Below are 23,974 nucleotides of genomic sequence, written 5' to 3' on the forward strand. Positions count from 1 at the left end.
TTCTCAACTTCGCCTGCCCCGGTAAAATGGGAAAAGTAAGTGTGCGTGCGCTTGAGAGGTGTGCGTACCCCGTGTCTCCCTCCGCCCCTCGTATGTAGGTTCGGGTGGCCCAGGCGCTTTGTCCAAAGCGGGACACCGAGACTGGGAGCCACCGCGAGTGATCAGGTGCCTGAGCGCCGCATTCTTGCCGCAATCGCGCAGCTAATTTAGTCGTTCCCAGCGGGCGGGGCTGTGGGGCTGTACAGCCAGGACCGGCTGGGAAGAGGCCCTAGAAGATGCTCTGAGGAAATCGTCTCAGTCGCTTGATGAAAGTCTAGGCTGGCCCAGGATAACTAACTGCGAGGCTATGGCTTTTATTACTAGCGATAGCAATTGTTTGAGATTTTAAAACACTGGCACCGGTATAGGTATTTCATTCTATTCTAATAAGTGGAACCTTCTAAGGTTCCACGGAGCACGGTATGAAGCAGGAAAGCTCAGAGACCAGGCAGAAAAAACAACTAATTCCAGCATCAGGTTCAAGGGGAAAAGGCTGGCAGATATTTGGCCACATTTTAGAGGTCAGAGGAACCAACTCTGAAGATGAGGGCCTTTGTTTGAGTCGGTTCCTCTATTTCTAGGACAGAATTCCCTCACTCCCAAGACCTACTGGTCTGAAGTACTTACTGTTCAAGGTCAAGGAGATAAAATACAGCCTGTGAAGAGCAGCCAGTTCCTGGAGTTGCTCTTTACCCAATGCCTGCCCGTGGTTTCATGATTTCTTCCCTCCCAGGGCAGTATGGGGTCACTTTCAGGCTGCACATAGGATCGGTCTTCTGCATGGCAGAGAAGTGAGGAAAGAGAGGAAAGAGAAGAGAGGGGAGAGAGGAGAGAGAGAGAGAGAAGAGAGAGAGGAGAGAGGGGAGGGAGGGCAGAGAGGGGAGGGAAGAGGGGAGGGGAAGGTTGGGAGAAGCTAGAGAGGAGAGAGGAGAGAAGAAAAAGAGTTGAGAGAGAGAGAAGAGAGGAGAGAGAGAGAGAGAGGAGAGGGAGAGAGGGAGAGAGGAGGAGGGGCGAGGGAGAGGAGAGAGGAGAGGAGAGAGGGAGAGAGAGAGAGAGAGAGGGAGAGGGAGAGAGGAGAGAGGGAGAGAGGAGAGAGGAGAGAGGGAGAGAGGAGAGAGAGGGGAGAGGAGGAGAGAGGGAGAGAGGGAGCGGAGAGAGGGGAGGAGGAGGGAGGGGAGAGGGGAGAGGGAGAGAGGAGAGAGGAGGAGAGGAGAGAGGAAGAGAGGGGAGAAGAAGAGAGAGAGGAGAGGGGAGAGGGGAGAGAGGAGGGGGGGAGAGAGGAGAGAGAGGAGAGAGGGGGGAGAGAGGGAGAGAGGAGAGAGAGGGGAGAGAGGGGGGAGAGGGGAGAGAGGAGGGGGAGAGAAGGGAGAGGAGAGGGGAGAGAGGGAGAGAGGAGAAGAGAGAGGGGAGAGGGGAGAGAGGAGAGAAGGGAGAGGAGGGAGGGGAGAGAGGGAGAGAGGAGAAGAGAGAGAGGAGAGGGGAGAGGGGAGAGAGGAGTGAGGGGAGAGGGGAGAAGGGAGAGAGGGAGAGAAGAGAGAGAGGAGAGAGGGGAGAGAGAAGAGAGGAGAGAGGGAGAGAGGAGAGAGAGAGAGAGAGAGAGAGAGAGAGAGAGAGAGAGAGAGAGAGAGAGAGAGAGAGGGTGCTTACAGGCGGCTTTTTCAGGAGAGGTCTAGGTGTTTGGTGGCTTGTAGAGAACCAGAACCAGAAATTGTTGGTGCTACAGAAATGATTGAAGGCTTCTATGTGTGTTTCTGTAGCCATGAGGATGGATAGAGTCTTTTACCTTAAGATTCCAGGTACATGGTTAAGCAGATAAGACTCAAATGACTAGTTGCTTCTTTATGATACTAATAACTCACGCTGTTCTGGGAGAACTAGACTTATTAACATTCTGGTAATCCAAATTTGGTTCCCAGAACCCACACAGCAGCTCACAACTATGTATAACTCCAGGTTTTGGGGATCAAACACCCTCTTCTTGCTTCCACAGGTACCAGACACACATTTGTTGCACCAACATACATGCAGACAAAACATCCACACATATAAAGCTAAAAACAAAACAGCAGTCAGGGGAAGAAGCCACCTGGGCTTGGTACTCCACAGAGCTGTTTGTCAGTGGGCTCTGAGCTGCAATCCATGAGGCCAACAGGGATTTCATTTCATGATCTCATTTCCTGAAAGAGACCTAACAACAGAGAAATGATTTGGTCCATCTGCTTTGGCTATAAAGCAAAGACAACATATTTTGGTTAGTCAGAAGCCTGAGCACTCCTGGAATGTTTTGAGAAGTGACCGTACCTTCACCGTCATGGACACCCTCTAGAGAACAGTGGTGTGTCATGCACGCCCCTGACTTGCCTGATTCAGAAAGAGGCAGGTTGGAATTTCCTTTGGAAACATCATCAAGTTTGGCTGGCAGCTGGGCAATACCGGAGCTTTCCCTGGACAGCAGTGCTGCACTAGCATCTCATCATGTGTTTGTTAAAAGGGCACAAGTGGGGACCTAGCCAGATACACCCATTGGCTCTGTCTCTCTTGCACCATTGATGTCTATTAATATTTTTGATTATGTGTATGAGGGGGTACACATAAGCATGGGTGTCTGTGGAGCAGAGTGGCTTTAGATCCCTTGAGCTGGAGTTGTGAGCTGTTTTATGTGGGTGCTGAAAACTGAGCTCAGGGCCTCTGGAAGAACCCTTCCACCATCTCTGCAGCCCAGTGTGGACTTCACCGTGGTGGAAACTTGTTCTGCATTGATGTCCGGTGAGGTCACTCACCCTGCAAATCCGGTCCCTGCTAGGGCAGGGCACTGCAGATGCCCCACACAGGTCACTCTGCACCACATGGAAGAATTTTGCTTATTCATTCTAGCACTCAGGTGACTGCTTTGGTGAGCACCTCTCTGACTGGCCAAGTCCTCAGCCTGGGCACCACACTGGAGCCTCCTTGGCTGCAATTTTTGGTAGCCCCATTTCCTAATCAGTCTTTTGTGTAAGGTAAGTTACACAAACACACAATATGTGTATTTATCCCCACTCTATACAGAGCTCTTCAATGATGCCTGAGTCAACGGTGAGCACTACTCTGTCTGACGTTAGTGCTCTCTTCTAACCTCCCCACCTTCCCCAGCACCTCCTCCTCTGTTGCATTTGAAGTACACATTTTGTCTTCAAAATAAAAATTTATTCAATCTGTAACAAGAACATTGAATCTGCACATCTGCGCACAAGTTCACATTTAAAAACAGCGGAGCACATCAGTAATAATAAAAACAGCTATGATACAAGTGGGACATCCCAACCACCAGGAAGATTAAGGAAGGAGATGAGACCACTCTTTATATTCTGCTTTAAATGCCTCAAAAAGGTCCCAGAGATTCCAGGGAGCACCTGCTTTTATTTAATAAAATGAGAGCATAGAAGTTTGGGGGCAGCCTGGGCAAAGGTAACAGTCAGTGCGAGTCTTTTGGACTTGTTTACGTTTTGAACAAGTCTTACAAAACAAAGTCTGAAAAAAAGGCGGGGGGAGGTGGGGAAGGCACCTTTAGCTATGCCAAACAAATCACAATCAAATAAAACATAAAACCAAACAATTCCCAATGGGTGTACTGACTAGGAAACATTAGGTCAGTTCCTCAGTTTTCCATTTGGGGTATTAGCTCTCTGTGGGCAGGGCACTGCCACTAGCATCGCTGTGAAGACAGATTGGCGGCACCAACCATATATCTCTTGGTGGTAGGGGAAGGGGCTCTTCAAGCTAAGGGGCGATTCCAGTTTAGATACCCCATCCTGGATCTCTGGGACACCGAGATGAGGCTGGTTCTCTTCGTAGCAGAAGCCAGGCCTAGTCCACTCCACTTCAGCTGGAGCGGCGTAGAAGCACCGTGCAGTCGCTTTCCATGGCTTCATCAAGAAATCCCAGCGCCCGCCCAGGGAAGGAGTGTGCAGCTTCCTGCTTTGGTGGCAGGCCTCTTCCTAATATCGGTGCCAGATGAGTTGAGGCAACACATACACTTATGTCCAATACATGCTTTATCTTTTTAGTTTGGAAGGGATAACAATGTCCATGATATTTTAAGTTGGATTGGTGCTGAAACAATGAAAATGTCACCTTGTCTACCACCGAAAATTGAAAATGAAACCACCATACTAGCCATTCACCATCACGACCATCACTACGGACACACACTACTATTGAGGAAAAAAGACTGCTGGATGCAGTGCCAGACACAGACGGAAATCAGCCACATCTGACCCACATATCCACAGGGGCTGATGATAATATGGCATTTCTCTGGGGAAGGACTCATAGGACAGCCATGGCTTCAGTGCCTGAGTGGCCACCAAGATGATGCATATTTTAATACTTACAAAGTAAACAAAGTATCCACAAATAGTTTGGAAAAAGCCCCCAAAAATGGCTTTTCTTTAAAATGCCCTTAAAACTTTTTGCATAATGCTTTCTTAGAAAAAAAAAAAACCAAACCCAACTCCCACAGAGAACATCTTTACTAAGTGAAGCCCTCGGGTGAAGACTCTTGTGAGCGTGGTGCCAGAGGCTTCTCGGATGAGGCATCTGGGCTCAGGAGCAGGAGGCCTTAGGAGGCTGTCCTTGGAGCTCTTGGTAGTTCTCAAGATGAGAAAGAAGAAAATAGTGGCAGAGACAAAGGCACAGAACAGGAAAATACTTAAGATCCCGAAGAGGTGGCATGCAGGAGGAAATGTGTTAAAAAGAGCAAGGGGAAAGCAAACTGAGATGTGAGAGCGCCTGCTGTGCTGTTAACCCGTCCACCGGCTGCTTCTCAGAGCCAGCAGTTGGCTGGGATCCTCTCCCACTCCCTGGTCCAATCCTGTCTGCTCCTGGGCCGTTACCCCAGGCACTGAAATGTCAGCCCAGCCTGTTGAAGTGCTCACATGTGTGCTCATGCTTTTCCAGGACCACGGGTGGGGCTGCAGTAAAGAGAGAGAGGCACTGAGCAGGAGGTGAAGTACTAGTTAAGAGGTCAAAGCTTTTCCTGCTCAGCTGTTCATCAGTCAGGTCTGGGCTTTCAATGAACAGAAAAGGCAAACAGGCAATCAAATTATCAAAAGTTGAAGCTAAAAAAAAGTTCTCAACAGCTTATTATGTACCTGCCTTAGCCATGAACATGACTTAAGAACACCCAAATGTGGGGATTTGGGAGGGCTGGCAAGACCCTTTGGCATAGCTGACTTATATACCCTGTGTGAGATATCTAGGCAGGTGAGTGAAATGGTAAGAAATGTAATTAAGAAGGAAGACAGCACAAGATGGTTTCTCCCATTCTTTAAAACAGAAACAGGTATCCCCCTTCCCCCCCCACCACCCCAAGCACCAGAGGGTTTTTCTCTTAGTCTCTGCCATGAGAAATGCTTTCTATATTGGCAAATGAGAGGACAGTGCCCATTGCTGATAATGTGTGACATATAGATGTCACTTTTTTGAGACAGGGTCTCACTCTGTAGCTTAAGCTGGCCTCCAACTCACAGAGATCCTCCTGCCTCAGTCTCTCAAGTGCTGGGGTTAATGATGTGTGCCACTATACCCAGCTTTCATCACTTTTGGTGATGCCCCCCCCCCACGCAAACACTCCTCACTCTTCCATTGTCTCCTGTCCTCCTGTCATATTGGTGGATGGGGCTCTTTAGCACGAGCCCTGCGATCCTCCATCTTGCCTCCTAAGCCACCCTCACGCTGGTACCTACCATGTAGTGAGACAACACATAAACATCCAGGGCTCACAAAGTTGTGGGCTTTAAAGGAACTACCAGACAGCACAGGTATACGCAACTTCAACACCATGTGTTTTCAGCAGCAGTGACATTATACCCAACCATGGCTTTAGTATGGCAACTGGATCCACAGCTCTGGACAACTTGAAAATGGCCCCAATTTTCCTTTTCTGTATCCTACTATCTGCTCCCTCCAAATTCTGTCTCTGATGATAATCTGTCTGTCTTTTTTCTTAGGGCTGTGATGAATTAAAAACCTAAGTCCCTGGCTCTTACCTATACAGTACTCAGCAATGTGGACATCAACAAAAGCAAGCAGGAAGCAAATCTGTAGACCTTTTCAGTTTTGATGAGCTGTGGTGCGTTACTGGGTTCTTTCATTTCAGGCCAGACTTTTTTTTTTGTAGGACTCTCAGAGGCTTATTTACAGCAGGCCCTCCAGTGTGAAGATCAGCACATCAACAAGAAAGCAATGGCGTCCTAAATGGAAGCTGCGCCCTTGGCTGAGCTGCCCCCAAGCATCAGCCCTACTAAGAGGCTACTTTGAGCAATGCACATACATTGCCTGGCTGTGCAAACAATGTTCTGGGACTTTAGCATTCAGGGTATTCTAATGGGGGCCTATAGGGGTTTCTGAAGAGGAAGTGCATAATTTGGCAGGAGCTGGCAATTAGAAGTTTCCATTTAAAACAATCAAAGTCACCATCAATACACTACCAACAACTGTCTGCTCACTTCTGGTCTCTCTGTTTCCAGTTGCAACTCTACTCCTTAAAAAGAATAACTCGGAAAAGATCCCACAATATCAACAATAAAACATTTAAAAAGTGACATTATGTACATAAATACTGTGTATGAACTGTAGAGAAAAGACAAATCTTCCAGGAAAATGAGGGAAAAAAACCCAACTTATGTCAAGTGTTAACAGGGATAACATAGAAAACTGTGTTCAATAGGTTATAGGTATATGATGTAACAATTAAAATATAATCTGTGAAATTAAGAAAGAGGCAGATAGGGAAAACAGCAGGAGAGAAGAAGTGAATTGGAAAGCTATGGCCATTAAACTCTGAAGGCCCACAGAATATTCAAGTAATGGAAGGGTTAAACCCCACGTATGTATTCATTTTACAAAAGCACACTGACTTTGCTGTTTTTCAAACCTGTTTCCAGGTCTTTAGTTTGGAGGCTGTGGCAGAGCCCGTCACCTCGTAGAGGGGCCAGGCCCCACCTGTGTGGATTCCACTAACCTAGAAGTCACTCAGTGGCTGCTTTTCCACCTTTGCTTCAACCTTCTCTCTTAATGTGTCTCTCTACAGATGACCCTGAGTTTTGCTTAGGGTCCCCTTAGATTTTCAGATTGTTTTTTTGGGGAAAATTATTTACTTTGTAGAATTCTATCACCAGGCCAATCACAAATCCCTTTATCGCAATGATTGATATACTTGGGATACCAGGAGAAATGGAGTCTCAACTGCATCTTAGAGCAGAGCAGAACCTGCAACTTCATGAACTCCAAAGGAAGCAGCAACTTCCCTCCGCCCTCAGTGGGCAGGCTGTCTCAGGCCTGGTGTGCCATCTCTACTTCTGAGCCTCAGTGCCACCTACCCTGTTTCTTTCCCTCAGCCAAGCAGGCAGGTCTTTCTCAGAGGGCAAAGTAAGGAGACAGGTGGCAGTTGATTGAAAAACAGCAATATGCCTTTGATAAAGGTGCTCTTTGAAAAAAAAATTTTTGAGGTTTGAATTTTTTAAAAATAAAAAATGCTAAAATGATCTTGCCATTCAAATCAGTACACACGCACATGCGTACAAACACACATGCACGTATGTACATACACACACACACACGCACACACACACACACGAAAAAACCCAAACCCTGCATGAGTCAGGAGCAGTAAAATGACCAAAATATTATAAAATTAACCAATAAAGTGCATGTTCCTTACATATTCCACCGCCCTTTACAAAAAACCGTGTGCAGGCTCAGGGTCACATGGTGTTATAGAAGGGGTTGGTCGTCCGTTTTTTATCATTTGCTCTTTTCAGTCTCCTAAGGGGGTGAGTTCTGCCATGTTGCTGGCGGGGTGCCACAGCCAGCCCTGGAGCGGGGCCTGTACACTGCAGGCCCTGTGTCTGTAGCAAAGGAAGGCCTACTTCAGAACTAGTCAATTCTGGTCTTGCCTTAGGGAGCAAGCACTGCTGGCTGTACCCAAATTCTTTGGCATACTGCACAAGGGGCCTCTCCACTGGCTTGCTCTGTGCAATACACTCTGTTGTTTTGAGTTGCTCTACAAAATACTTGGTGGGCTGTGGGTTCTGGTGGGCACCTGGGCTTTCTAAGGGCTCCTGGGCCATCAAGGCATGCATGCCTGAGTCTGTTCTGATGAAGGGCTGAAGCAATTTGAGATGAGGGGATTCCGAGGAGACAAGCTCTCTCTCCGCTAAGTAGTCTTTACAAAGGTCTAGGTAACCCAGCTTGGCAAGAGAAGCTGAGCGCCTCATCTGTGATGTCTTGGTGAGCCCTGCCTGGAAGGTCACTCGAGTCTCAATTTCTTTAGCGCGCTCCTTCACCACACCAGGGCTGTGGCTGAGATCTCTTATATTTTCACTACTAGTGCTATGTGGGATTCTACAGGCTTCAGGTGATGGGTCCAGTTTTTTCTGTAACACCCCAGCACTGTCACCAAGTTTGTTAATTAAATTTAGGTCTTCATTACTTAACTGAGATAACTTGTGTGCCACTCCACCGCAGCCTGAAAGGAAGCCCTCTTGGCAGTCTTCCCAGCTGACCTGCTCTGTAGACGGCTCGCTGTCTGTGGTGCTGCTCTGCTCTGTGCAGCCTTCCAGGTGAACCACAGACTGGGGATGCAGGTAATCCAAGTTGATGGATGCTATGTGGGTACTGCCACTCACCAAAGATGCTGCTTTCTCGAAGGGTGCTGAAGAGCCATTTCCCTTGTCTTCAGGGCTACTTAGCATGGGGGTTGGGTCAGTGAGCCTCTCATATTCAGAGGAAGAGTGAGGCAGAGGTAGCACTTGGGGATGCAGAGGAACCTGGCTGGGGTCCAGAGTCCTGTTCAGGTTTTCATCCAGTGCACAAAACACAGTGACAGATCTCTCCATCTTCACCTTCCTCAGTTCTTGTTTTCCGCCCTCTTTGCTGGGTGCTGTTTCACCTCCTGGCTCAGTGTGATCAAGTGTAACTGTTTGTGTGTACTCAATAATTTCTATTCTCTTGGGAAGGGGAAGCGGGATGGCCTGTGTCTCACATTCCTGGTTTGGAATCACAGTCCTCTGTTTCTTCAAGTCTCCTTCCTGCTTCTTGGTTCCAGTATCCAACCCTAGGTAGTTCTGAGGTGTTTGCAAGGAATGACTCTCCCGCTCGGGGGCTGGAGCAGTGGCATTATGTTCACAGTGGGACAGTGGTCCAGCTTCAGACCCACTGCATTTTCCTTTTCCCTTGCTCATCTCTGCTTCTCTGGGGGAAAACGAATGTTCTGGAGTGGTTTCATCACTTTTCCATTTTGGCATAAGGTCTGCCATAGAAGAATCATTCTTAGAGTTTTTGCGATTGGATAATGTGGCACCCGCAGAGGTGGTACCATGGTGCTCCTGTTCCTGTCGCAGGCGCTCTTCAAACTCCAGGGTGGCTCGCTTCACAGACCCAGGGCACCACTTGGCACCAGGGTGCATCCCTGGGCCCCAGTCATGTTCTTCCTCAACTGGTTCCTCTTCTTCCAAGTCTGCTGTGGATGGGTGTGTGGTTAGACAGCCTTCTGGGTTGTACTTCCCTGAATCTTCGGCTAGTTCAGGCTGGACTGTATAGAAACTCTCGTCCTGCTCCAAATGCCCAGGTTTGTTCTCAGGGGCATGTGTTCTTTCCAGGGGCAGCTCATGGATGGTGTTCTTCTTTGGTGTATAGCATGGGTTAGAGAGCATATCTCCTTTTAACTGAACCTGCCCAACGCCTTGACTAATGGATTCAATTTCAGTGACAATTTCTTTGACTGAAATTGCATTTTCTGAGTGAGATTGCATGATGATGTCTGGGCTGACAAGTTCTGAGACTGCCTAAGAAGAGAAAACAGTGAGATGATTATGGAAAATGTGGCTAGTACTTCACTTAGTGATTCTTTAACCCAACAGAACCTGTCTATCTCTGAGGACATAAGTTATGGGTACCAGGGGCATAGATTCACTGTGTTGTCAGACCATGGAAACAAACTAGGAGTCATCATTAAAGGCTAGAGAGAGGAAACTCATAAGGTATAACACTGTCTACTAAATTTTGTTCTGTTTACTCAAGCAACATCTTGATCCAGGACCTTGTTTTAAAATGTGCAAATAGACATGGGAGCTTCTGTAATCCATATTTTCATAGTCCCGTGAGCCTCTAGAACCTAGATCACAAAGAGGTAAACGAAACCTTTCCTAGCTGGCTTATTAACTTCTTTGGTTTTTTTTTTTTTTAAGATTTACTTAATTTTGTGTGCATTGGTATTTTTGTTTGTATGCATGTCTGTGAAGGTGCCAGATCTCTTGGAACTGAAGTTACAGACAGTCGTGAGCTGCCACGTGGGTGCTGGGTCCAATAGAAGAGCAGCCAATGCTCTTAACCACTGAGCCATCTCTCCAGCCCTTTGGCTTATTAACTTCTAATGTGAAAGGAACTTATTCAGGTAATGACCACAGTTCTTTCAAATGCTTGGTAGCCACCTTCAGTATGCCCAGTGTAGATGGGGCCAGATGGCTGTGGCTGTCGCCTGCTGTCTGGCGTGGAAGATTTCTGCTGTTTTCTCTCACTGTTCTCACCACACCACTGTTCCTGCAAGAATCTGCTTTATGTCTCATCTCACAGTCTCTTCTAAATTTCTGTTTTCTAAGATTTTTTTGTTTTGTTTTTGTTTTTAGAGACAGGCTTTCTCTGTGTAGCCCTGGCTGTCCTAAAACTTACTCTGTAGACCAGGCTGGTCTAGAACTCAGAGATCTGTCTGCTCTATCTCCCAAGTGCTGGGATTAAAGGCACTAGTGCACCACAACTGGCTTCTTTTAAGATTTTTTAAAAAATATTTTATTTTTAAGTTTTATTTGTTCTATGTATAGGACGCTCTATTTGCATGTACACTTGCAGGCCAAAAGAGGGCACTAGATCTCATTACAGATGGCTGTGAGTCACCATGTGGGTGCTGGGAATTGAACTCAGGACCTTTGGAAGAGCAGCAGCGATGCTCTTAACCGCTGAGCCATCTCTCTTTTAACAAATCTTTTAAGATTTTTAAATCTTAAAACAGTGTATGACTGTTTTTCCTGCATACATATGCATATTTGGTGTTTATAAAGGTCAGAAGAGGCAGGTCCCCTGAAAATCGAATGGTGAATTGCTGCGTGCTACCACATGGATGCTAGGAATCAAACCCAGGACTTCTTCAGGAACAAGTGCTCTAAACTGAGAAGCTATCTCTCCAGTCCTGTTTCAGACAGAACTCTCTACATAGACCAGGCCTTGGACTCTAAGGTCTGCCTGTCTCTGCTTCTCCAGTGCTGAGATTAAAAGCATGTACCTGGCAACAATCCTTAAATTTCATGTGGCTCCTTCTGGGAACAGTATCCTTAGCTTGTCAGCCATGTCCCTCAGCAACCTTCGAACCTCACTCTCAGGTATTTCCTTCCTTTACAAGGTAACAATTCCCATGGGTTTAGAACAAACACCCCAAACCCAGAAAAAAAATCAGGTTCAACTGCAAAAATATTAAGTTCAAAAACTAGAAATGGCCTCCTTAAAGTCAGAGCATTATCACCGTCAGCCTGTTTGCTAACATTTTATGTAAGACTCCAAAATACACTGTTTCCTCAGGAATTGTGCTGGTCTTTCTCCTTTAAAAGCGTCTCAGCTGGCATAACTAACAAGGTCAGTCTTGCCTTTGGAGGAAATCTGCCAGGACATCAAGCAGAGGTGATCTTGGCAGACCTGGTAAGCCTGGTATGTGCACGGGCCATGGCAGGAGGACTCGTATGACCAAGGACTCAGTTGGGAGGCTATTTCTGTCAGTGCTACTACACTGACTGGTCCATAAAGAGAGCTTACACATTCTGGCTTCCCATAGAAAAACAACAAAGGCAGAAGACAGAAGTAGAGGCAGGAGTTGTTTTGGGTAATTGAGGAGAAGAAATAAAAGATGAAATATAGCAGAAATCATAAGATCTCAGGTATCTCACTTGGGCTGTTAGTACCAAGCTCAGTTGGTAAAACACTTGCCTGGTATGCACAGGGCCCTGTGGTCAATCCCCAGTACTGCAAAATAAATACATCACAAAAATACAATCAAGTCCATTAAGATTATCAGGGGACATTTTGTATGTTAATCTAAGACTTTGTCTCAAAACAGACAAAACAAAACAAAGCAACCTTTTTGATCATCTATGGTATTTCCTCCTACTTCTGAGATGGTTCACAAGAAATCATATATTGCCAGGTACAGTGGTGCATGCTTTTAATCCCAGCATTTGAGAGGCAGAGGCAGGTTGATATCTGAGTTCGAGGTCAGCCTGGTCTACAGAGTGAGTTCCAAGGAAAGACAAGGCTACATGGAGAAACGCTGCCTTGAAAAACAAAACAAAACAAATCATATGCCACTTAGGAATCTTTAGGATACTGTCTGTTTCCAAACCATCTCTTGGTTCTTGAGCACCAAAGGACTGGAGATGAAGTCACAAATGTTATTAGCAGCATCACTGAACTCAGCATGGGCATCTGCTGCTATTCCAGCAACTATCTGCATTTGTCTAGCTCGAAAACCTTCTGGGATAAAATGTTTCTCAAATATATCATTTTCTCAGGGATAGGTCTCAGGCAGCACTGTGACATTTCATCATTACTGAGATTTGATCTGAGCCCCAGGTATCCCTTTGCTTTGCCAGGACATTTGTTTTGGCTAATTCTCTCCTTTTTCATCCCCTTTCAGAAATGCTCCAACAGGGGATAGAGAGATGGCTCAGCAGTAAAGGGTGCTTGTTGCTTTTGGAGATGACCTGGGTTTGATTCTCAGCACCCACACAATGGCTCACAACCATCTATAACTCCAGTTCTAGGGAAGCTGAAGCCCTCTTCTGACTTCTGTAGGTATGTGGTACACACATATACATGCAGGCAAAATAGTTATACACATAAAATAAAATAAATCTAAAATGACACCAAAGCCTGAAAAGATAAAATCCTTAAAAAAAGCACGCTACATTTTAAAGGATGCTCTCAGCCCAACTGTTCCACTATCTACTCGTGAAATCTTTACTAACATCAATATGAGCCAAGGCACTGAAGAAATGGCTCAGTGGTTAAGAGCATGTACAGGGGATGATGCCTAAGTTCCTGGCACCTGTGGTGGGTAGCTCAAGCTCCAGGGGAAATCTGATCACTCTGACCCTTTGGGTACCTCCACTCATTTGAATATGCCAACATGCATACATATAATAATAATAATACAAGTTAGGGCCAGCAGTAAAGCTCAGCGGTACTGTGGGGGCTTAGCAAGAATGAGTCTGACCCCCTCCAAAGAAGTGAACGGAGCAGAGTCTCCAGTGGTTTCTTTGGTGAGAATTTCATTAAACAGACTATAAGGTAGCTTTACCTTTGACTGGTCCTCATCCACTGAAGAGTCTTCAGATGCATGGGGAGTGTTACTCAAAGAGCTGCTTCTCTGGCTATCAGCTGCCATTTCTGAAGGTGCCACGTCTATCACTGACAGGCGACAACCCTCACTCCTTCCTCCACCTAGCTCTTCTGTCCTTGAGTGGGACAAAGACCGAGACCGGGTTTCTTGAGAAAGCTCTACAAATTTCTCTAGGGCACTAAAAAAATCAATACGATCTGTACTAAAATCAGAGATGGCGGCTTGGCAAATGGGTTGGGGGCTTGGCGACTCCGGATCAGGTGACATGGGGACGTCTTTCAGTCGAGATGTCAACTCTTCCATTGGCAGTAAGTGGACATTCATGTCTGCTTTTAGTGCATCTGTCTCTAGATCTTCCACTGCTAAGTCTGGGAACTTGTTGGCCATTTCTGAGGCCTGTCCAGGTTGTATTAAGGCTTTAGATGCAGGGCAGTTGTCAAGGGGGAATTTTGATTCACTGAGACAACACCCTGATGAGCATCCATTGATGTCATTTAAGTTTAGTTCATCTTCAATCTGTCCGGTATGAAATTCCTGTGAAGAAAACCCCAAGCAGATGACTCTTTCTTTGGTATGAAGCCCTTTCTGATTTACATCTTGTGGAACCACATGCTCTACAAAGACGGGAGGCATGGCTGCGAGGTTCTCCACAGTCTTCACCTCAGCGATCTGGTCTGCTGAAGTGGTCATCTCCTTCTTGTTGAGCTCGAGCCCAGGTTTGCAGATGGGTTCATGGTGGTCTGAGAGGTCACTGTCTGAATGAGATCTCCAGAGTTTGTTATGCCGCTGCTTGCTGTGGAGGACACATATGGGAAACACCTTACTTTGGTTTGTGAAAAAAGTCAACATCCTTCTAGGAAACCACATCCAGAGAAACCTCAATCACCTGCAAAATGCCTTCTTACTAATCCATGGACCAAGACAATAAACACTTCAAAATGTACATAACTTAATAGAATCAAAACAAACAACAATGAATTCCTGAGATCTGACTTTTTTTTTATTGTTGTCCTTTTGAGACAGAGTCTCACTACATAGCCCTGGCTGACTTGGAACTCCTATATATAGATCATAGAGATCCCTTGCTTATGCCTTGAAGTGTTGAGGTCTTTTTTTTTTTTTTTATCAGATTGATGGGAGCCAAAATTGTTAACAGTCATTGTTGATAAGTTCTTTCATGGTATTTGTAGGATTGTGAATTATAGACATTATTAGTATTATTATTTTTAATTACATTTACTGTTTGTGCCATACCATGGCATACAAGTGAAGGTCAGAGGACAACTTGGGATAGCTGATTCCTCTTTCCACCACCTGGGTCCTGGGGATTGAACTCGGGTTAGCAGGCTTAGTAGCAAACACTTTCCCTGATGGGCCCTTTTATTGGCCCTGCAGATTTTAAAAGTCATAGCTCTCCAGATTTAACCCTTAAATAATCAGTTCTTCCTGTCAGATGTTTCCTTGGAGAAATACTTTAAGGACGTACATTTATACGTATGGATATTTACTGCAGCACTGTCTGTGGTATTGAAAAATGAGACAACAAAAAGAAAAGTGGATTTATTTAAATATAAGGCCAGGGCTGGGGAAATGGTTCAGCTGGTAAAGTGCTTGCCACACAAGCTGAACTGGTAAGCTCCAGGGTCAGTGAAAGACCGTGTCTCAGCAGGGTGAAGAAGTGCCTGAAGAAGACATCCTGCAATGACTTCTGGCCTCTGTATGCACATGAACACACATACCTGCACACACACACACACACACACACACACACACACACACACACAAATAAACATGCGCACACATATCTGCACACACACAAACACAGGTGCACATAAGATAAAAATACAAAAGTCAATTACAGGCTGTATAAGTATATTCTATAAGGTATAAGGTTGTTAAAACTGTCAGACATTGGGGGCTGGAGAGATGGCTTAGCGGTTAGGAGGGCTTTCCACTCTGACAGAAGACCCAAGTTCTGTTCCCAGCACCCACCATCATGGGTTCACAACTGTCTATAACTCTAGCACCAGGGAAGTTAGATACATCTGACCTCTTTGGGAATCTGCTCACATCATACTCTCATGCAGACACACATGCATATACATAATTAAAAATAATAAAAATGGGGCTAGAGAAATAGCTCAGTAGTTAAGAGTACTGGATTCTCTTCCAGAGGATCTGGGTTTGACTCACAACTGCCAGTTAAGAGGATCTGACATCCCCGTCTGGCATCCATAAGCACCAAGAATGTACATGTAGGTAAAACACCCATATACATAAAGTAGTAATAAAAATAAAATAATGGCCGGGTGGCGGTGGCGCACGCCTTTAATCCCAGCACTCGGGAGGCAGAGGCAGGCGGATCTCTGAGTTCGAGGCCAGCCTGGTCTACAAGAGCTAGTTCCAGGATAGGCTCTAGAAACTACAGGGAAACCCTGTCTCGAAAAACCAAAATAAAATAAAATAAGATAAAATAAAATAATGGGGGCTGGAGAGATGGCTCAGCGGTTAAGAGAACTGACTGCTCTTCTAGAGGACCCGGGTTCAATTCCCAGCAGTCATATGGCATCTCACACCTGTCTGTAACTCCAGGATACAGCACCCTCACACATTTATACATATAGGCTAAAACACCAATAAAGTAAATACTTAAAAAAAATTAGCAAAAAAATAATGTATTTTTGTTTCTTTTAATTATGGGTGTGTGTGTGTGGGGGGTCTGTGACTCTGACTGCAGGTGCCCATAGGGGTCAGAGACATTGGGTCCCTAGAACTGAGTTACAGGTTGTTGTGAGCTACTTAATATGGTGCTGGGAACCAAACTCAGGACCTCTGGAAGAGCAATAAGTGCTCTTAATCACTGAGCCATCTCCCCAGCTCTCCAAATAAAATATATAAAAAAACCCAATTTTTCATTAGGCATTTTAGTGGACTGATATCTGAGGTATACTGTTAAGTGAAAAAGTAAGTTTAATATTTAGAATGCTCAGTTTACATGCTAGTGTTAAGAAGGGGGAAAGTCTGGAGGAACGTTATTTGGTATGTGATTCTTTCAAGAAAGGTAGAAACCATTCTAGGAAAGTTCATTATTTGTCTAAATTTTGAATTAAAAAATGAGAATGTTGGGTTTGGCTCTAAGAGCTCTTACAGAGAACTGGGGTTCAGTTCCTAGCACCCACGTGGTAGTTCCAGGAGATCTTATATCTTCTTCTGGCCTCCAAAGGCACATGGGCACTAGACATGTTTATGGTGCCCAGACATACACGCAAGCAAAACATCATACACAAAAAATAAGATAAAAAAGTCTACTCCCTTCAAGGCTCAAGGATCTACGTGGAAAAGGAGACAGAAAGATCGTAAGAGCCAGAGGTGGTGGATGTCGTGAAGGAAATGTATTATAGACATACAGGGCTAATACACATATCAATTTACAGAAACTGTGACAGTACATACAAGACCTGCAAAAGTTTAAACCAGATCAAACCTCAGCACAAGGAAGGGGAAGTAGATGCAGAGTCCTAATCCTAACCAAGAAGCTGTTTGTTATTTTTTTCTCCCTACACCCGTAAGTGCTCTTAATCACAGAGACATCAATTTTCTTCTTTCTTTTGGTGGGTGGGGTAGTGTTTGAGACAGGATCTTTCTATGTGGTCCTGGATGTCTTGGAATTCACTATGTAGTCCAGGTTGGCCTTGGACTCACAGAGACCCACCTGCCTCTGTCTCCTGAGTGCTGGGATTAAAGGTGTGTGCCACCATACCTGGCTACATTATAAAATTAAGGAAGACTAGTAAATCTGGAGAGAATGATCCAGAACAGAATGAAGAGAATGGACATAAAGGTCAGGCCTTTCCCAAAGATCTCAGAAGCTGAGACAACACTTGGAAAAACATGTGGGCCAGAGAAGGCTCTTCACCAACCTCAAAGACCACTACACAGTCATTCTCTGGTTATTCCATGAAGTGAAGTCTGAGGTGGTGATGAGAGTCACTTCAAACTACATGTTTATAGGAAGCACGATTCCCAAAGCCCCAGTCAAAATTTCTCAGCTACGTGTATAGCTGGTCAGGATCACCTGCCCAGGGATTAGATCTTTAAGACTGATGCTTGACAGTCCCCATGATTTATAAGGAGACAAAGGGTTACCTAACTTCTGGGTGGAAGGGAAACTCAGCCTCAAACAACTTGCCCTGGGCTTGGGGCCACACATGGGTTCTGCTGAGTCATATGCCTACACTGATGTGACCCTGTTTCTTCTCAGCTCCCTCTACAGTCTGCTGTTTGGGTGGGGCGCTCTGACTCAGGCCTTCATAGCAGAGGGGTGCTTTTCCTTGTAGGGAACAGCTCAAGTCTACTTATGAAGACAAGGTATAATCAGTTTGCTGGGTATACAGTGGAGTTTTTACCCTTTTCAAGCTGCATGACCTCCAGCCACCCCTAGGAGGAGACAACATATCACACATCTCAAATAAGTGAGCAGTTGTCAGGAGCTGCAAGCTGACTAATTTGGGTTAAGTGTGGACTCAACTATATTACTACCAACCAAGGCCAGTTTGCTTCCTATGAAAGTTTCTTTTCTTAGATCCGGGTGTCTTAGTTTCCAGGCATAAATACAGTTGTGTTTTCTAACTTCTCCACTATCACCTATGGTGAGGTAGGTTGGATATCTCCTGTGATGCATGTGAAGGGGGACAGCTCCGAGGGCAGCTGTTCTTAGCCATCTAACAGCATGAAACAGAGCTGATTTTATTAGCTAACAAACTTTCCACGAACTCTAGAATCCTCCAAAGTATAATTTAAAAAAATACTTGCAAATTACTTATCAGTCAGGACTGCAGAGATGACTAAGAACACTTGTTGCTCTCAGAGGGCCCAGGTTCGATTCCCAGCATCCACAAGGTGGTTCACAACCATCCATAACTCCAGTTCCAGGGAATCAGATGCCTTTCTGACCTCCATGGGTACCAAGTATGAATGTTGTACACATACACATGTAGGCAAAACACTCATACATAAAATGAATAAATCTAATGCATTAAAAAAATCAGTCAGGAGGAAATATGAGATAAAAGTTATGCTAATGAGTGTAAACATCAACCCGTTTCCGAGGAAGTGGCTAGCATCACAGTCTGTTGCCCAGGAGGGACTTCCTTCTGTTCCTGGAGGAGATGACATCAGAAAATACTTCACGGGGGCTTGGGAATATGACTGACTGGTCTGCAATGGAGAGAAGCAGCTCTTTAAACTCCACATGTTCCCTGACGACTGGCCAGCACTCCCACCTCTCCAGGAGGCAGCCTCCCTCTTGAAGTCTATGTGTATTTCCCTTCCTTTTCTTTAAAATGCTACTGCAGGTGTTTTCTTTTCCTTTTTTCTTTTGTTTAAGAGAGTCTTACTACATAGCCCTGGCTGTCATAAAACTCACTATAAAGACCAGACTGGCCTTGAACTCAGAGATTTGCCTGCCTCTAGTGAGATTAAAGGCATGCCCATCATACCCGAACCTAAACCATTATTTTGGCTAACATGTTTTCAAGCTTTATCACTGTATGTAAATGTATTTTCATAAAGTGAAATAAATGTGTCAAAATTAATTTATCCATATGGTTGACAAACAGTGTTGGCTACTATAAACAATATGCCATGGACCTTCTTGTGGCTGGTACACTTCAGTTTCTCAAAGTTGCTATATAACAGGAGTAGAATACATTGGCCATGGATCAAGTGTACATCACTGGTTTTACTGGTAACACTAGACTGTTTTCCAGTGAGGCTCTGGAGCCAGTGTGTTCTAATGCTTTGACACTGACAGGGCTCGATGGACAACATTAGATCATATCTATTATTTTAAACTGTTAACTTTTAATCCAGCTGACCCCCACTCCTATTCTAGGTAGGCCAAGTAAATAAACAAGTTGCTAAAAAAGAACTTCAGAGCTGGCCCGTGGCCTAGATGATGCAACCATGTCTCTGATCTCCCCTCCCTTGAGTGGCCTCTGACCTGAATCTGGATTCATGTAAACACAGACACACATATGACTACTCTGGGCGACAGTTTGTTTTTTTATTTATTAGATGAACAGGAAAAAATGTAAATGACAAGATGTATAAGCCATTTCATTCTCTTGCTTCTACTTTCTGTTATATGTTAGGAAAAAAGCATCAACTCTTAGAAATTTATACAGAGGAAAATATTGCTAGAGGTATCTGACCAGGACAATGAGAATCGTTGTGATTATTTCTAGGGCACTGGGCATTTCTGTGGGCTGTGCATGGTCCTGAATAGTTTTGATTATTTAACTGGAAAGCTATTAAGAAAAAAATACTTTAAAGACACAACTAGACTTGGCTGTCATGGGGCCAGAAAGCCATGTCCTGTCATTTTAGGATCCTTGCTGCTGGCTGACTACTGTCTCCCTACACTGTTCTTCCCCAGTAGCAGGGTAAAGAGAAATCCCTGCCTCCTCTGGCCCTCATGACCGGGTTCTGCAACAAGCAAAGTGGGCATGTCTAGGCCATGAGACACAGCTCTCCCTAGCTGTCACTTAGCTTTCCTCCTTTCCCCCACACACCGGAACCTCATTCCTTAGACACACGGCCCAGCTTACAAATTGTAGGGTTGAAACTTGAACCTGTCTGACAGAACACAAACCTGCAGACACCTGTATGGTCAGCACACAGAACACCAGAGAGAGCTGCTGGCAGCTCAATGGCTTCAGCACTCATCTTGCCTGTAAAGACCCAACAACTATAAAAATGGGAAAAAGTAAATCCAGTATGAAAAATGCCAATAGTTTAATGATGTGTTCCTTTTTAGGTCTCCGAGGGGAAGAGCAAGTCATAAATCAGTCTTTTCTAAGCTGCCAATGGTATTTCGAAGGGTATAAGAAATCCTTTGAATTTCAGAGGGCTGACACGTGGCCTGTACCCTCATGCTCATATTAAGACTGTAATCAATTCAGATGTTACTACAGAAATGGATAACTAAGAGGCCATCACACCAAGCTCTCTCCAATAGACAGCTGCCACTTCCAAATAAGAACCCAGTACTGCTTTGAGTAACTACAGCTACAGGATGCTAGACCACAACTCTAACTCTCTGACAGCCATCTGTGTGCCCTAGGATATGAAGCACAAGGTCCAATAAAACAGAATAAAACAGAACAACTGCTAAGAAATATAAGCTCCAGGACAGGAAATGGAATCTCTTAGAAACTGAGTGGGATTTCCTGAGGATGCTGGTCTTCTGGTTTCCTAAATTATATAGTCTGCTAGAGCTTTGGATGGCCACAGTAATCTGGGGACTCCATTTTCTTTGTTGCTACTTTATTTATTGAGACAGGATTTCATGTAGTTCAGGGTGGCCTCACACTTAACTATATAGCCAACTTCTGATCCTCTTAATCTCCCCAGTGTTTAGATTACAGCCACTCTCTACCATGCCTGGCTCTTCTTTGCTCTTCTCAATAGGTAGTTCCCAGTGTAGGACTTTGGGGTCAGCAAGAATCTCCTGGACCAGCTGGGTGGTGGTAGTGCACACCTTTAATCCCAGCACACGGGAGGCAGAGGCAGGCAGATCTCTGTGAGTTCGAGGCCAGCCTGGTCTATAAGAGCTTGCTCCAGGACAGGCTCCAAAGCCACAGAGAAACCCTGTGTCAAAAAACCAAAAAAAAAAAAAAAAAAAAAAAAAAAGAAAAAAGAAAGAAAAAAAAAGAATCTCCTAGACCCAATTCACTTGCAGTTAGCTTCCAGCAACCAAAACTCCTTCCGACTACATCATGGACTAAGACATTAAGAAACAGGCTGAAGGCAAGATTTTTATATCTCTAGCTTTCCCTCTCTGCAAAGTCACCTCAGGCTGTATCCCTCTGACAAGGTCACTGCTTGTCTTTGAAGGTAGCTCTCCACAGAAGTCTCAACCTTCAGGCTGTAGTAAATGTTCCCTCTCTTGGAGTTGAGGAACTATCCAACAAGCAGCCTAGTCATGGAAGGTCCAGTTTTGTAAATAATTCACCTCTAAAACCCTCTTTAAATAACCCTAACCCGAGCAAGCTGTTTCTTGTTGACCCTCAATAATGAAGGTGTTCTATTACTTGTAGCCAGAAGCAGCCTAAGTGATAATATTCCTGACCTGGACATTACAAGAAATGCTAGGAACACTTCCCATCCCACTTTTAGGGCAGTTAGTGTGCTTGTGATGTTGGAAGGCAGACCGATGGCAATGACGATGGAATAAATAACATATATTAACATTTGCTTTTTGGGTAACCACAGAGAAAGGAGATGAGAGACAGCCCTTAATACACTGTGGTATAAAAGAAATGAAAAGAATCAAGCACTTGGGAGATAAGGCAGAGGACTAGGACTAGGTGCTCAAAGCTAGCCTTGGCTACATAGTAAGTTCAGGGCTAGCCTGTGGTATGTGATAGCCTGTCTTAAGAAAGAAAAAGTGTTATATTGTGAAAAAAAATACAGCACCAACTTTTTTTTTTGTTTCTCCCTGTATTAGTTCTTTTCGGTTTTTTTCTGAGACAGGGTTTCTGTGTATTCCTGGCTGTTCTGTCCTAGAACTTGCTTTGTAGACTAGGCTGGCCTCAAACTCAGAAATCTGCCTGTCTTTGCCTCCCAAATGCTGGGATTAAAGGCATATGCCACCACCTCCTGGCTCTCAGAGTGAACATTTTTTATCATTTTTATTCCAAAGTCTACAAGGGAGACAGGTATCTTGGCTTTTTTTTTTTTTTTTTTTTTTTTTTTGACAGGATCTCTTTCTGTAGCCCTGGCTGTTCTGGAGCTTCATATGTAAACCAGGTTGGCCTTGAATCTACAGAGCCTGCCTCCAAGTGCTGCAGTTGAAGGCATGTACCAGATCTTTCAACTTCATCTTGTTGTTTTAATTTCACAGATGGGACCAGGTGAAGACTAGAAACATGAAGTAACTTCTGCAGGTTGCAGCAAAGAGGTGACCCAGGAGTAGAAATAGATCTAATGATGCAAATTCTGTGTTTTCTCTCTAGAGTTTGCTCCCCATTTCTGAATCAAGCTCAGGAAGTCAGGATGGAACAGGAAAAGAAAGGAAGAGGGAAGAGAAAATGTGGTTTTCTGGTTTATGCTGTCCTTCAAATCCTCATTTAAGATTTTTCTGAAATTCTTTTAACATCTAAGGAAAACCACACATGGGGGGGGGGGTACCGGGGGAGGGGAACCAACCCAACAGCTTGCAGTAGCCTGGGATTCCAGAATAAATACTGAAGTTGGCAGAACATGTAGTATCCTTCCTCTCAGTAGGTCACATGAGGACATTGCCTAATATCCGTTATGTGTGTTGTGTGTGTCTGGGAACATATAATATTTATGTTCTTCTCAAATGTTTAGGAACCGTTTTCTTGTGACAAAAAGATTTTCTGTGTCCTACCTTCTCATTTAATGTAAAAGTGTCATTGAAAACGGGTCCTAAAGACCTAGAATGTCTTAGAAACAGAGGAGGATTGAGTATTTTCCCAGACAAAGGTTCAGATGAAATCATTCCAAATGCTGAGTAAATGGGAGGGGTTTTTAGTGGAAACCATAATGTTATGTTGTGGTCACATTTTCACAATTCTTTGGGGGCTGGGAGGGTGGCCCCTCTGCCTGGACAGGCTGGAAGGCTGTTAGCATTCTCTTCTGTGGAAACACAGCCCAGATTTGAGAGTCAAGACCAAGTCATGAGACTCACTGGAGTCAAACCCTAGCACCAGCTGCAAGTGCTTTTAGACAGCTGTGCCTTTACCCTAAAAACACAGCCTAGAACAATCTCACAGGGAAAACAACCACATCTACCAAGTTAGAGGATTTTAGATCTGACAGCTCAATGAAGTGATCCTCAAGTCATTCACTATCGGATGCAAGAGTAGATGAAGGTGATTTTTAACCTCAAAGGTAGTGAAATTACTCATTTTCATAATCAACTACCAAATTATTATTAAAAACAGATGACTCTCATTGATAAAGGAAATAACTGAAGACAGCAGCGGGTAGAAAGGCAAGCTGAAAAACTGATTTTGGTGAAAAAGTATCTACCAAAATGTATGATAAAGCGAAGTCTAGAGAGATAGGTAAGGCAATCTTGACTATTATTTGTGGATATTTAACCTAAGACGTTTTTTCCCTCTGTAACTTTTTTTTTCAATCTCACACAGCACATAAATAAAATTTGATTAAAGATTTGTATTTTTTTGGGCTGGAGAGATGGCTCGGCGGTTAAGAGCACTGGCTGGTTCCATTACCACCATCTACATGGCAGCTCATACCTGTCTCTAACTCCACTCCCAGAGGACCTGACATCTTCACTCAGATACTAACGCAGGCAAAACACCAACGCACATAAAATAAAAATAAATACATTTAAAAATGATCTGTATTTTTTTTAAAAGAGTGGGCTATTTCTGGGCATAATCCTCAAATAGGAGAGTATACAGTTGGTACATGACCAAAATTACTAGAGAGTGCAATAAAACTAAATGCTGAAAAGAA

General features: G+C 44.6%; 1 protein-coding gene across 3 annotated transcripts in view; it reads right to left on the bottom strand.

Moving 5' to 3' along the window:
* Window positions 1-3,203: 3,203 nt before the first annotated feature.
* Ssh2 (slingshot protein phosphatase 2) overlaps window positions 3,204-23,974 on the bottom strand; it is a 242,451-nt gene continuing 221,680 nt past the window's right edge. For all 3 annotated transcript variants that reach the window (XM_038327316.1, XM_038327315.1, XM_038327317.1), the window contains 2 exons: window positions 13,421-14,255; window positions 3,204-9,866 (listed from right to left, as the gene is read on the bottom strand). In XM_038327316.1, coding sequence (XP_038183244.1) covers window positions 7,785-9,866; window positions 13,421-14,255 — 2,917 coding nt within the window. In that variant the 3' untranslated portion in view covers window positions 3,204-7,784. The remainder of the gene's footprint in view (window positions 9,867-13,420; window positions 14,256-23,974) is intronic.

The sequence above is a fragment of the Arvicola amphibius genome, chromosome 4, assembly GCF_903992535.2.
Source record: "Arvicola amphibius chromosome 4, mArvAmp1.2, whole genome shotgun sequence".
NCBI classification, from domain to species: domain Eukaryota; kingdom Metazoa; phylum Chordata; class Mammalia; order Rodentia; family Cricetidae; genus Arvicola; species Arvicola amphibius.